This window comes from Eucyclogobius newberryi, unplaced genomic scaffold (genome assembly GCF_026437365.1).
Source record: "Eucyclogobius newberryi isolate DKJ021-1_F unplaced genomic scaffold, fEucNew1.0.hap1 SCAF_8, whole genome shotgun sequence".
In the NCBI taxonomy this organism is placed as follows: domain Eukaryota; kingdom Metazoa; phylum Chordata; class Actinopteri; order Gobiiformes; family Gobiidae; genus Eucyclogobius; species Eucyclogobius newberryi.
The window spans coordinates 25,518,502-25,531,720 of NW_027316500.1; the positions used below are offsets into that span (position 1 = coordinate 25,518,502).

Sequence of the window (13,219 nt, forward strand, 5' to 3'; positions counted from 1 at the left end):
CTATTACACAACCAGGAAGTTGGACTCTTCACCGGGAACATGAAGTTCTCAGTTGTTATTAATGTTTTACGACGCCTCAGCAGTAACGTCCGCGCACTGGAACACGCAGCCCGCAGCGGGGGAACGTGTCTTTAGTGTTTGAGTCGGTTTGTGCAGGTTGTCGTCCTCCTCCCGCTGAGATGGAGCTCGCCGACATCGAGCGCTGCTGCTGTGTAGTAACTCTGTCCAAAGCCTTCTCTGCCAAAAAGTCCGTAAGCTGCAGCGGCGTCATTGTCCACCCTCCATCTGGAACCATTCTCTGCACGGGTTTGCCCTTTTCACGTTTCACAGCAAACAAAAAGTATTTGAACACGAACGGACGAGTTTTACCAGCGCATCGTTTCAGTAAGAACCTTAGAATAAACGTCACTTTGAGCTCACAACTCGACATGAACCAATGCGCGCAGGTAAACAACAACAACAACAACAACACCTCCAGAACAAGCCAACCTGACACCTCTGCCAATCTGCTCATGCTGGTCAACTGCTCACAATTCAGACACGCTTTCCAGTCTGTTTTCCCAGAGTCTCACCAATGGCGCTTCTATGGGGATGAAGATCAAGAGGAGGAGATGTTGAAAGATGCCCAATTCCTAAGCTGGTTCGCTGTACTGAAAGCCAAAGATTTACACACCTCCTCCTTCCCACAGCTCGTCCCATGGCTGGACAGCTCCTCTCTCCTCAAGGGCGGTCCGGTGGTTGCCTGCGGAACACCTTTCGGCTCCCTCTGCGTCGACCTCTTCACCAGCACGCTCAGTAGAGGCATTATTAGCAATCTAACAGGTCAGGAAAACGCCATTATCCTCACAGATGCCCGCTGCTTACCTGGCACAGAAGGTGGAGGCTTGTTCGCCCTCGAAAGCCCAGAGAAAGTGCGTCTGGTTGGGGTCGTCGTGTCCCCTTTCGGTTGGAAGGCCAATGAGTGGATTGGGCTTTCCTTAGTTTGCTCGATTCATCTGATTTTCAAAAGTATATTGCAGTTTACGAAGCCGGAGAATCCACTTCAAGATGTAGTGTTAAGGAGAGAGAAAGAGTTGTGCATGGTGCCGACCACAGCGGGTCATGAAGCGAGCTTGGTGCAACAGCCGACGGTGTGTTTGGTGGACAGCGGACAGTTTTGGGGGTCCGGCGTCCTCGTCTCGTCACGCCTGGCCCTTACATGTCGCCACGTCGTCAACGGGAAGTCGACCGTGATGCTGAAGTTTCGCCAAAAGGACAGGTGCGTCTTCTGAGTGCTTGAAAGTGAGAGAAGTGAACTGAATGTCTCTTCTCTTCTAAGGTTCAGCGATGTGGTGGGCGATGTCCTGTTTTCCACCCGGGAGGATTCGCCGTATGACCTGGCGGTGGTGAAGCTCCGGGACGGTGTCGGGCAGGCGGTGCTTCCTCAGATGTCCCAGAGGTTTTGTGCAGGTGTGGTATTTATTGAAGTGAAGTGTACGAACATACACTCGCTCCTTTCTCGTCTCTTTGACCAGTGATCTTCCTCTGCCTTGTCTCTCGACGCCCTGACGCACAAACGTGGAAAGTAATGCAGTGGCGTGAGTTCTAATCCCGACTTCACACTTTCTTCTCCTGTCTAATAAAGTCTACGGGCCACAAAATCTTTAAAAAAAAAAAGAAAAAAATGGAAAGTCACACATGCAATATTTTTGCGCATAAGATAAGATAAGATCATCCTTTAATGTCCACACATGGGGAAATGTTGTTGTTACAACGCAGTAGATACAGGAGGAAAGGACAGATAATAGAAGAACTCTTATAAACAAAACAAAAAACTCTTATTAACAAAACTCCTCTCATATCTCAATAGGGAATGGAGGAAAATAAATAAATAAAATGATAAAAATAATAAAATAATAATAAAAATAAAATAAAGTAAAAATAGCTACCCTAAGACTAAATAATACTAATACTAATGGTAAGTAAGTAGACAAAACAAAACACTCTTATTTACATCAGTTGTATGCACATGAATATGGCCTCATTTGCTTGTGAGTACGACAGTAATTGCACATGAATGTGACGGTATTGCACACGGTTAAGTCAGTATTGCACATGGTTAAGTCAGTATTGCACATGGTTAAGTCAGTATTGCACATGGTTAAGTCAGTATTGCACATGGTTAAGTCAGTATTGCACATGGTTAAGTCAGTATTGCACATGGTTAAGTCAGTATTGCACATGGTTAAGTCAGTATTGCGTATGTGTGATTTATAAATAAGAGCCCTCACAGGCAGAAGAAAGCAATGAAATACAATAAATACAAGATGGATACATTTAATGCCATACCATAGAACATTCCAGACAACCTTTTATTTATTATTTAATGTATAAAGGAAAGGTCTGGCAAAACAGATCTCAGTATATTCTACATAAAAGTTCTGAAGAAAATATTTTTTATACTTGAAACTGTGGTCTAGCTTTATCTTTGGTTTCATGTGTAAATTGCGCATTTGAAAAGAGTAATTGCTCACAATATAATCACAAGCAGCAGGAAAATTATAATTGTGACCATTTTAGAAGCAATTACATTTCAATCATAACTACAAAATCATAAACCTAGGTTTTAAGTGCTTTCTTTTTTATTATCTGGTTGTTATGCCACATACTAAATTCACATTTTCATTCACAGTTTAATTTCACACAGTTGATCACAATTGCCTGGCCAGTTTATTACACACTTCATCTGTGGATTATGGCGAGATCTATAGCATAGAAACTACAGATAGAACCAGTCTCTCAGGCTCCCTATTTAACGTGCTAAAGGTAAAGGAATAGTAATGTAGACACTTTGTATGAAAGACCAATCAAGTTTGACAGTTGCTTGTTTATGAAGTAAATAATACTTACATTTGATATTGTGACATCTTGACTAAAAATTACAATATCCAGTTAACCTAGAAAAAAGGTTTTTTTTTTTTAGGTGGTTGCCCCAGAAAAATCCCCCCCAAAAAACTCACTGCATGAAAACTGTTGGAAGTTATATAAGAATTGTCCCCAAAATGACTTTTTTCTAAGGTTTGTAAATGTTAACCCTACTCTGCAGAGCAAGCATTACATTAACAAACATTTAAAACCTAGTGATGATTGATTTGCAATGCGGAATGTCACAATAATAACAAATGATAGTGTTAGGATTATTGAGAGGGGGGAAAAAAATCATGATATAACGATTATTTGCACTTATCGAGTATAAAAAACAGTGAAATGTTTAATATCCCATTGTCTAACACGTTACTATTCCTCAAGTTTGTGTCCAGTTTTACAAAAATAAAACTCTCTGATCAAATGAAGTTAATGTGACAAAACAGCCAAAATATTTACATTTAAACATGCATTTTTTGGACTATAGCTTGAATAAAAAAGACTCAAATTTGCTTCTAAAGTTGTCCTGATTATTCTGTTTTAGTCCTTTCGATTCTACCGCGACCCCTCTGTCCCCTGTAGGTGAGCCTGTCCTGGTGGTGGGATATGGAGCCATCGGTCGAAGCTGTGGCCCTTCGTTGACCTCTGGAGTCTTATCCAAATCCATCAGCACCAAAGAGCAGCGGCCGGTCATGCTCCAAACCACATGTGCAGTACAGGCCGGAACCAGTGGGGGCGCTGTGATACGGCCGCAGTCTGGAGAGCTACTGGGTAAGAAGACTCAGACCATGGATCTATTATAATATCAGACTCAGACCTGTTTCCTTTTTGTACAGCAGAGGGCAGGAGTTGACTATATGAACTTTGAAGAGAGAAATTGACAAAAATGTCTTTCTCTGTTGTTTTTATAGTCTCCTGGTAACAATGACGTCTCGATCAGGTTTTGCAGCGCTTCAGACTCGTGCTTTGTGACATGTAAACCGCAAATGTGTAGGAATATCACTTGGAAGATTGTGTTTTGATGAATTCATTCTGAAAAAAATATCTTAAATTCTCTAACTAGCCTCACTCTGTTCAATTTGATCAGTATTTTAAACACTATTGATCATTTTTATTCCAATTATGGCTCCAAACAATGAAAAGAAATGGTGAAATGGAAAAAAAACAACACACAATTAACAACACACAATTAAAAATGCTGTTTTATTTCCAATAATACAAACCTAGAAAGTAAAAAGCACTCGTCTAATCTAGTGTTTCTTTTCACAGGTATCGTATCCAGCAACACTAAGGATTTTGCCACCAACGTGACCTACCCACACCTGAACTTCAGCATCCCCGTGTCTGTGTTCGAGAAGATGCTGCTGCTCTTCACCCAAACCCACGACGTGAGTGTTTTCAAGGAGCTGGACTCGGCGGATGAAGATGTGAGGAGAGTATGGAGGTTACAGTCGCCTTCGAGCAAACTATAACAGTCTGAAAACCCCCCAGTGTAACTAATGTGAGGGCGGATTGTTTACCACTGCCATTTGAGGGAAGATTTGTTTAATTTATGATGATTCAAAAGTGCATTAACTAAACCTTTGGCAGAATTGTTGGGTTTTTGTTAATATCTTATGTCACAATATCATTTTTTTTTTGCGTTATTGTGTTATTATGAATACAATTATTGATGATTTCTTAGAATGTGACCAATTCCGGAAATTTGTGGCCGGTTAAAAAAGTACTTTGACTGAATTTTGCTTCTAAAATATAGTTCTTACTCTATATTGTGACCTGAATAATCACGATTATCGATTAACCTGATAATCTAATCTTGACCTCCTTAGTTTCAATGCTGTTGTTGATCTCCTGGGGAAATAACTTAAAAGAAAATGTAAATTTTTTAAAGAATATTAGTAGAATTTTCCACATGTCCACATATGCTAAAACCGAGCTTTTTGAACTATTAGCTGGACATATTAACAGCACATTTACCCCTGAACTAAAAGTGCCCACAGGCCGTGTAGAGGGTCACATGCTAAACGTTCTGTTTTTTTTTTTTAATTGATCTCTGGTATTGTCAGAAAATGTAGTAAAATACAGGAATAACACATTATTATGAACATTGAGAGTTCCTATTGTTCTGCTAAAACCCACACAATCTCTGCGGAGGAAAAAAATAACGGGAAACAATAGACTTTATAACATTCGGTGCTAAGTAACAGCAGACGTTTTTAGATGCTTCTGTTGTATTAACCATCCAATGTCAATAAATACACTTTTTAAAACCTTTTATACACTTTCTATTTCTTTCCACTTCTGTCGATACCAACACGTTCAATCAATGACATTCACAGCTCGAGCATCTGCAGTTGTTTCCGATACATCTGGCTTGTATCTTTTTTGTATTTTTAGATGAGATTTCCTGCATGATGGGACGACAGGTTGCTGCGTGTGATTGGTCCCATTGGGTAGGATCTGGGAGAAGGCTTGTCAGTATCGCGCTCCGTGACATCTGTTTGGCAAAGATTCCACCTCCCAGACATTACTTCTCGTCTATTATGGCAGCAACACAAACATGACGATTGGTAACTGTCTGTCACAGTTCAGAGATGAGCGGAAGTGGGTTGCACTCAGTTTTACTCGATTGAATACGTTTTGATCAGTTTAGTTTTGACTCTTTCTTCAGTAAGTTCTTGGACCAATACTTTCTATTTCTGTTCAATGATGGAGAAGTATTCAGTGTTACGTAAAAGTACAGCTTCTCCAAGGGCGTTGAATGCATAAAATATCTCCACCTTGAGGGCAGACTTGCTTCTTTTAATGATTTGAGAGCAAAATACAATATTTTGAGACTAAAAAAATGCAACTTTAAGACAGAATGGTGTCACATTTTGGTCTGGTCATTATTATTTTAGTTTGTGCAGTATTGGGACTTTAACTCGATTCTTTTACACTGGAAGTCTCCATTAAAGTGCTTAAAACTAACCATTTCAACCATAGCACTTACAGCAGGTATTCTCAAACAAAAAATACTTCAACTTTTCGGTCCACTTAAAAAAATGTAGCTGTAGAAAGTATACAAATAAAAAGTATACGCTGTAAAATCTTAGTCAGTTAAGTACCGTACAGGCTTTAAAATGTTCTGGTTTTGTTCAGAAACAGTGAATTTCCCATTGAGTTACAGTACACAGGCTCCAAAGTTTGAAGTATTGCTCCAGGAGAGAGATTTCTACAGGTCCATAGAGGATATGCAGTTCTAGTTGGAGTTGTGTTTCAGTTGCCCGTAGATATAAGTTAGATTTTCTGTCAGTTCCAGCACCTCGAGACGCAGAGGTGGAAGTGCAAGTGGAATTTTATGCTCATGGATTTAATCAGGCACAATTTGTTATATAGATTTGAATCATTAAAGGTAAATGTCTTTCACAATTCAAAGGGAAGAATGGCATTTTAGAACATTCTGTAAAGCTGTATTTGAATTTAACACAGCAAAAAGTAGGTATTTAAATCTATTTCCTCGCTCTTACAAACCCTTTAGCACATTTTAATATCCACATTAATTCCCTTTAGGCACGTACACAGCTTTTGAACAGTTTTTCTCAGACGGGGAAGAGAATAATTGTGTAAATATGTTTTGAATTATCCGTGCACATACCAAGTTTATTTTTTATTCTTTACCCTGTTTTATTACTCAATTCTTAATTCATGCATGCCATATTTGACTCTATAGATGTTGCTATTATTATTATTTTATTATTCATTGTTTTACGTTGCACCTTAACGCCAAGACAAGTCCCTACGTTTGCGAACTGTTCAATGACACGGCAAGAAACCTTTTCTGATTCTGAAGTGGACCACCCAAGCACAGCCAATCAGAGCGCTGCTTCAAGCTCTCGAGAAATAATATACTTTATGATTAGCCCCAGACAGCGTGCATCAGCCTATTTTATTTTTTTTCTCACAAAATCCTGCTAAACATTGGAGGAAAACACAAAATTAACTGATTTACAACAACGACAACGACAACGACAACGACAACGAAAACGAGTCAGGTTTAATTCTTTGCTTGGAATGAGCTTATCCATCTCCATAGAGAAAAGCAAGTTACTGATCAGATCTTGAAAATTTTAAAAGGAATTTGTGCGTGATAAACCACCAGTAATTGAATAAATGCAAGTTACATTAGTTACATGGTCCATACATTTATTGGCATGATGGCTTTTAAAAACATAATTTAGCGTAGCTGATACACAATTCATAGTCTTCCCACATGACTTCTGCTTTTGTTCTCTCAATAAATCTCAAATTTAGGCCACAAACTGGAAACATCTGACTCTGACGTTAAAGGATGTTTTAGTAGTTCACACTTTGAGTTCCAGGTTTTCAGTGGCCCCATTTAGAACTGCACTGAGTCTCCAAAGTCCCCGTCTGCTGCTGCTAATGGGGACTGCAGTGACGCCTTTGCTGAAATGAGCTCTAACACGCTGTCTAGTTTCTAACAGAACCCACATTGTAAAATAGGCCTGCAATCTAGATACGTTTTGTAGACGTAATAACACATAATTCATTTTAACAGTTGTTTTGTCCAATTCAAAGTGTTTAAATTGACAAAAGAATGTGACCACAAGCTATTCAAACATTTCCATCATGTCTTCTGCATGACCTTGGCAAGTGATGAAAAGGAGAGCGAAGAAAATCATTAACTGTTTGATTCAAAGTCCATTTAAAGCCCATTTGTATGATTAAACTGCTTGTCATCACACAGGCCAGTGAATGAGAGGCCACAACCATGACCAATAGTCCAATAGTATCTCATGACCATTCTGGACTTTCCTCCTGCACTGCCAAAGCTCGTGCAGCAGCAGACCGTAAAATCCTCTTTGTAAAGTCATGGTGTAATATCCAGTTCACTTGTAAAACTGTACAGGAACATTAAATATGTTAAGATGAGTTCCAGTTATGTTAAAATGTCATTGTATTCTGTTTATACCGGGGGTTTAGCTGATCAAATGGGCAGACTTACAGCATTTTACTGTGGTATGATATTACTGATATTTTAAATTAATGTTATTTTCCCTTTTACATTTCTTCTGCTGGTCAGTTGTTTGCCTGTAACATAGAATTTCCCCTTGTGGATGGATAAAAGTCATTCCGATTTGTAGCCATAAAAAAACCCTACAATTAATGCGAGATAACTGTACATTCCAGTATTAACATCGCCATGGTGACAAGCACTAGAAAAGCTAAACAGTTTACCTTTAATGCTTTACAACACACAGACAAACTAAATCAAACTTGAGTAAGTGTTTGCAAATGGCAGGATAGTGTCATAATGCTGTCAAATGTACTGATATAGAGCAAAGGATCATGGTCTTTGTAGTCATTTTACACCTTGGAGCTGAAGTCTATAATAAATCAAGGCCTCTTAATATTGAGACACGACACAATCCCTGTCATGATTATGTATGCCGTAGTGAGGAAATCAATACATCCAGACGTCGATGTACGGTGGCCTTTGGAGCCACATAGACAAGAATCTTTTATTTCTTTTTTCGTAATAAACACAATAATCGATCCACAATATGACACGATGTACAATTGTCAAACCGAGCCGCGAGTTTCTGCTAATCTTTCCAAGCGTAACGAGACTAATATGTGAGCGTCTTGTCTTGGAGCACACAGTATGTACAAGCTAAGAGTGAGGTGTGACGGGTGAGACAGCGATACCGGCACACGTGAGCCCAGAAGCCGATGGCATGGAAATGATGTCTTCACTGGGTGCTTTTTTGAAAAACAATCTATTACCAGATGTTTCAGATTTTTTTTTGTTCTAGTCAAGAAACATAACAAGTTTTCACATGCAGTGGTTCTCAAACATGTCAAGAATATATAATGCCTGTTTATTCGTGATCTGAGCTTGCAGTTGGAAATAGTGCTGGTCCGATCCCGGGATGAACTGAGGTTGTTTTTTAGGCATCTGCTATGAAAAGTGCGGCTCTGGAGAAAACATATTTTACATTTACGCTGACTACCTCAACTGGAATCTCTAATATGAAGAACTGTTTTATTTATTTACCCGTCGCAAGTAAAATCAGTTTGTCTGCACAGATTTATTGTAAAAACAGCTCTTTATAGATTATAGTCTGCATCTAATTATAAAGCGTTTTATTTTCAAGGAAACCAGGAAGTACGCTGTTAGCATGCTCCTTGTTGTTAGCTTCACGGTCATGGCAAATGTCGCTCTGGCCTCAGGGAAAAGTGCTTATTATAAATGCACCGTGGTGAATAATTAGGATGCTAAGAGAGCATTAGCTAAGTGAGCACTACATGTGTGTACAATACATGAGTTTAAAATGAACTAGTTCTAGTTTGCACATTTTTCAGACTGTAAAAATCAGGTACAGTGCCTTTAAAATGACATTCAATCAAACCAGACAGTACAAAACAAACCAGGCTACAAGCTGAGAACCATGGACTTTATATAATAACAGCTACATTCCTCTGACCATGTTTATTTGTTGTTTTTTTAAACCATTTTTGAAAGGTCTTTACGATGGCATAACAAATCCTCTGATATACAACTATACTGTATTTTGGGACGACCACGACCGTTTGAGAACCACTCATCTGAAAGCAAAATTGAACAATGCAAACAGTTAAAACGCACCCATATGTTTTGCGAGCACCTGCTTTCACTTTATGCATCAGCTAAAACAGCTTAAAGATCATTTAAGACATACAGAACAGAACAAATATTCACAAGTATGAGAGACCGAACTCTTCAAAGCAGACCCTATGTCTACAGTGATCCCCCCACCCCCCCTTTACCCCTATATCCCCCATTTCAAACATTCTTTTACATGAAACACTCCCAGTACGTTACAATATGCATCCTTCTAACTCGTGCACCCTTCTCCAGCCTCTGTTGATCTGAGCGCTTCCGATTGCATGGTTTTGTATGTGTGTTTGGAACCGTAGCGATGCTCCTGTAGGTTTTTGGACACGCCTTTCGCCGCTCTACCAGATATATCCTCCGTCATCCACCTCCCCCGCCTCTCCCTCCTCCTCCTCAGCCTCCTCAGCGGTCTCCTTCTCCTCCTCGTCCTCCCAGCCGACCCCGCTGCCAAAATCGCCCGAATATGTCATTTCATCATCTGTGGAAAGAAGAAAGAGAGAGAGATGGATATATGAAGGGGAAGGAGTGACAGGATTAGCTACCAGGGGGTCATCTTCTATAAATTGCAATGGAATCACTTCATTTCGGCTCGGAGAGGGTTCCCGTCAGCTTTGACGGTCGGCTGTGAACTGACGATTGCCAAAATCAATTTAAAGCGCCATTATAGGAATTTTTTCATGTTTTCAATGTCACTTTCAACAACAAGAGTGGCCTTTTCCCTCTGTATTATCGACATGCATTAGCTTAGCGTTGGCGTGCAGTTTAGACTCGTGTTGTCATGCCGATATTATAGAACCAAGCTTTATGTCTTTCATTTTAGCAGTTATTTGGCCAAAACAAAGACATCTGGCTCTGATGAAGATTTAAGATACAAAAAGTGTAAATGTCACCTTATCTCTACTTCTCTCTCATTCTGAGATAAATATATTTAAAATCCATTGTTTGTGTCTGTTTATTAGCTCCAAAAGATCAAGTTTCAGGATAAATTTTTTTTTAAAAACACACCAACTATTTGTCCAGTAACAGTCCAGTTTAGTTTATGGATATCTTACTGGTTAAGTGGTGAGCAAACTAGGACACAGCAAGGTTTTATACATAAAAAGACAGAATATTGTTCTCATGCTATGTAAATAATTGCTGTATTTCGACTAAAATAAAGGATATATCTATTGTAGACTAACGTACACATTTGGCTTGTTCCCAAACCTGCTTAAATTGTGCAAAGAGAGGAAGGGCATCTGATAAAAAGCCATCTCCTGAGTGCAGCCCACTAAAGATATCACCCGACGCATTTCTATTGCAGCGCGCAGGTCCCATTCACTGCTCAGTCTCGCGGCTAAAAGAGGCGTGCCTTTGACATTGTCTTGATTTTAATAGCTCTCCCTAAACCTTGCCAGGGGATCCATTCTTATCAAAGCAGGTCCAGTCCGACCGGCGCTCATTCATCTCCGCACACTTTCCTCCTAGCCACAGAATGCAAATGACTCCGGACGGCGCGAATGTCCCCCCGTTCCCCCCGCAGTGAGTTATGTTCAGCTTTTACGCATAAAGCAGTCTCGTGTCCAGTAGGTGCACAAGGCCGGGGAGAAGTGGCGGCGTCCGTTTCGATAGCGGAGCTTTCGTGTGGGAGTTTGACTTGTGACGGCGTTAATGTGTAGACGCGTGAGACTTACTACAATCGGGCTTGCCGCGGATCCTGGAGCCGGCGACTTCCCCTCCGTCCTGGTCCACGCACCAGCACTCGCCCCGGTCGCACTGCTGCTTCCTGTAGTAGCCGTCTTCATCGCAGCTAGGGATGAATCGACCTGCGATGGAAAAGAAATTAGGACATGCAGTGCAGGTTTTCATCATTTATCACCCTATAGTATTTTCTGCACTATAGGGTACACTGGATTATAAGGCACTAGAGCTGGGTTGAAATAATCGATTTTCCGATTTTTAATCGATTTGCATATTAATGACCAATTATCGATTCTTACGTCCAAAGATCGATTTAAAAAAAAAAAAAAAATTATCAAAATTATTTTCTACATTTCCCTCAATGAACTTCAATCTACCTTCAATAAAGATAATTCAGGACTCCTGGATTCTCTTTCTTGAAGGTAGATTGACCCTTAACCTTTTCATCAGTCTTCCAGCCATCAGTAACTACCAATACTTTTAAGATTTGCTGTTTAATATTGATATAATACTAGTTTTAATATGTTGCTTCTCTACACAGTCATGAAGTGAAGGAAACGGTTCAAATACATTTTTCATTTTTAATAACAAAAACAATCGGAGTGAATCGGATGGGATCTGAGAAATCGGAAAAAAAACGATTTTGAAACGTAAAAATCGGAATCAAATCGATTCTTGAAATTTGAATCGAAACCCAGCTCTATAAGGCGCACTGTGGAATGGTCTATTTTCGATAATTTTTTCATATATAAGGCGCACCGGACTATAAGGCGCATTAAGCGAAACAAAACGTGTACCGCACAAAATCGCTTTGAGGTCATTAAGCACGACCAGAATGAATCCTTTTATAAGGTGCACTGGATTATAAGGCGCACTGTTGTTTTTTGAGAAAGGCTTTTAAGTGCGCCTTATAGTGCGGAAAATACGGTAACAATATTAAAAAGGCCATTATTTTATCAGTGACATTTGCAAATAAAATTTAACAATATACAGTTTATTTGTCTTGTGTTGACATTTTGTGACAATTATGCTACTTTCACCGCCAAAAATAGAGTGCAAAGGATGAGGCCTATTCAATTTACGGCGTGCGGGCCAGATCTGGTCCTCTAAGTGATCTGATCCTGTCAGCGGTCCAACTTCCAATGTTTTTTTTGCTTGTTTACTGCTTTAGACCTGGTTTAGCGCTGTTTAAAATGCTGGGTTAGTCCTGATTCAGATCTGTTTGGCACTAGTATAGTCCAACTCTGGTTCACTACCAGACTGGCAATTTTGCAGAGAAAAGTTTCTAAAACCTTTTGTATTTTATTTTTCCGGACAAATATAGAAGTTATTGAAACAGATCCGATTTGACTGAATAGCCCTGGATTTAGTTCCCTCTACCTTTTAGCATACTGCTGCAACAAAACAAGAACTTAAATTTTACAGTAAGACTTAAGGACATTAGGATATTACAGTTATTGTTACATCCTATGTCAGAATAAACAGAGGGGTCACGTATTGTCAAAGCAGATAAACAAACAGAATTATGGCTTATCACATGAAAGCAAAGCTAAAAATGAATGTAATGTGTGCATATGTGGCAGTCCATTCAGTATCCTATGAATATAAATGTGTTTTGTGGAGAGGGAGAGAGAGACGTGAGGGGTGAGGATAAGTAATAAGTCAGGTGTTTATGAACTGCCCTGAGCCATTACGGGACCGCAGAGATGGGATGGGTTTCAATTCAAAGAAGAATTAAGCAACATTTTACCATATTAAACATGTGTGTTAGTCCCTGTGATGGTTAAATGTGTGTTTTCAAGGTGTTTGAAGTGTCAGTCATCGCCCCCTGCTGTCTCCAACATCGACCTGACGACAATGTATATTTATATTTGACAATGTGATATGTATTTTATCATGTCATTATAGTCTTATTTTGAGACTATATCAAAGTTACTTAGTTCTGCGTTAACATAAATTTGACCAAGAACCTGACTT

At 39.6% G+C, this 13,219-nt stretch overlaps 2 protein-coding genes across 2 annotated transcripts in view; one reads left to right on the forward strand and one right to left on the reverse strand.

Annotated features, from left to right (window-relative positions):
• On the forward strand, positions 1-5,119 carry tysnd1 (trypsin like peroxisomal matrix peptidase 1). Its single transcript, XM_072437110.1, has 4 exons — positions 1-1,258; positions 1,319-1,449; positions 3,487-3,675; positions 4,174-5,119. The coding sequence occupies exons 1-4, from the start codon at positions 180-182 to the stop codon at positions 4,374-4,376; spliced, it is 1,602 nt and encodes a 533-aa protein (XP_072293211.1). The 5' UTR covers positions 1-179; the 3' UTR covers positions 4,377-5,119.
• Positions 5,120-8,390: 3,271 nt separating this feature from the next.
• spock2 (SPARC (osteonectin), cwcv and kazal like domains proteoglycan 2) overlaps positions 8,391-13,219 on the reverse strand; it is a 70,519-nt gene continuing 65,690 nt past the window's right edge. The window contains exons 9-10 of the mRNA XM_072436647.1: positions 11,236-11,367; positions 8,391-10,040 (exon numbers count right to left, since the gene is read on the reverse strand). Coding sequence (XP_072292748.1) covers positions 9,904-10,040; positions 11,236-11,367 — 269 coding nt within the window. The 3' untranslated portion in view covers positions 8,391-9,903. The remainder of the gene's footprint in view (positions 10,041-11,235; positions 11,368-13,219) is intronic.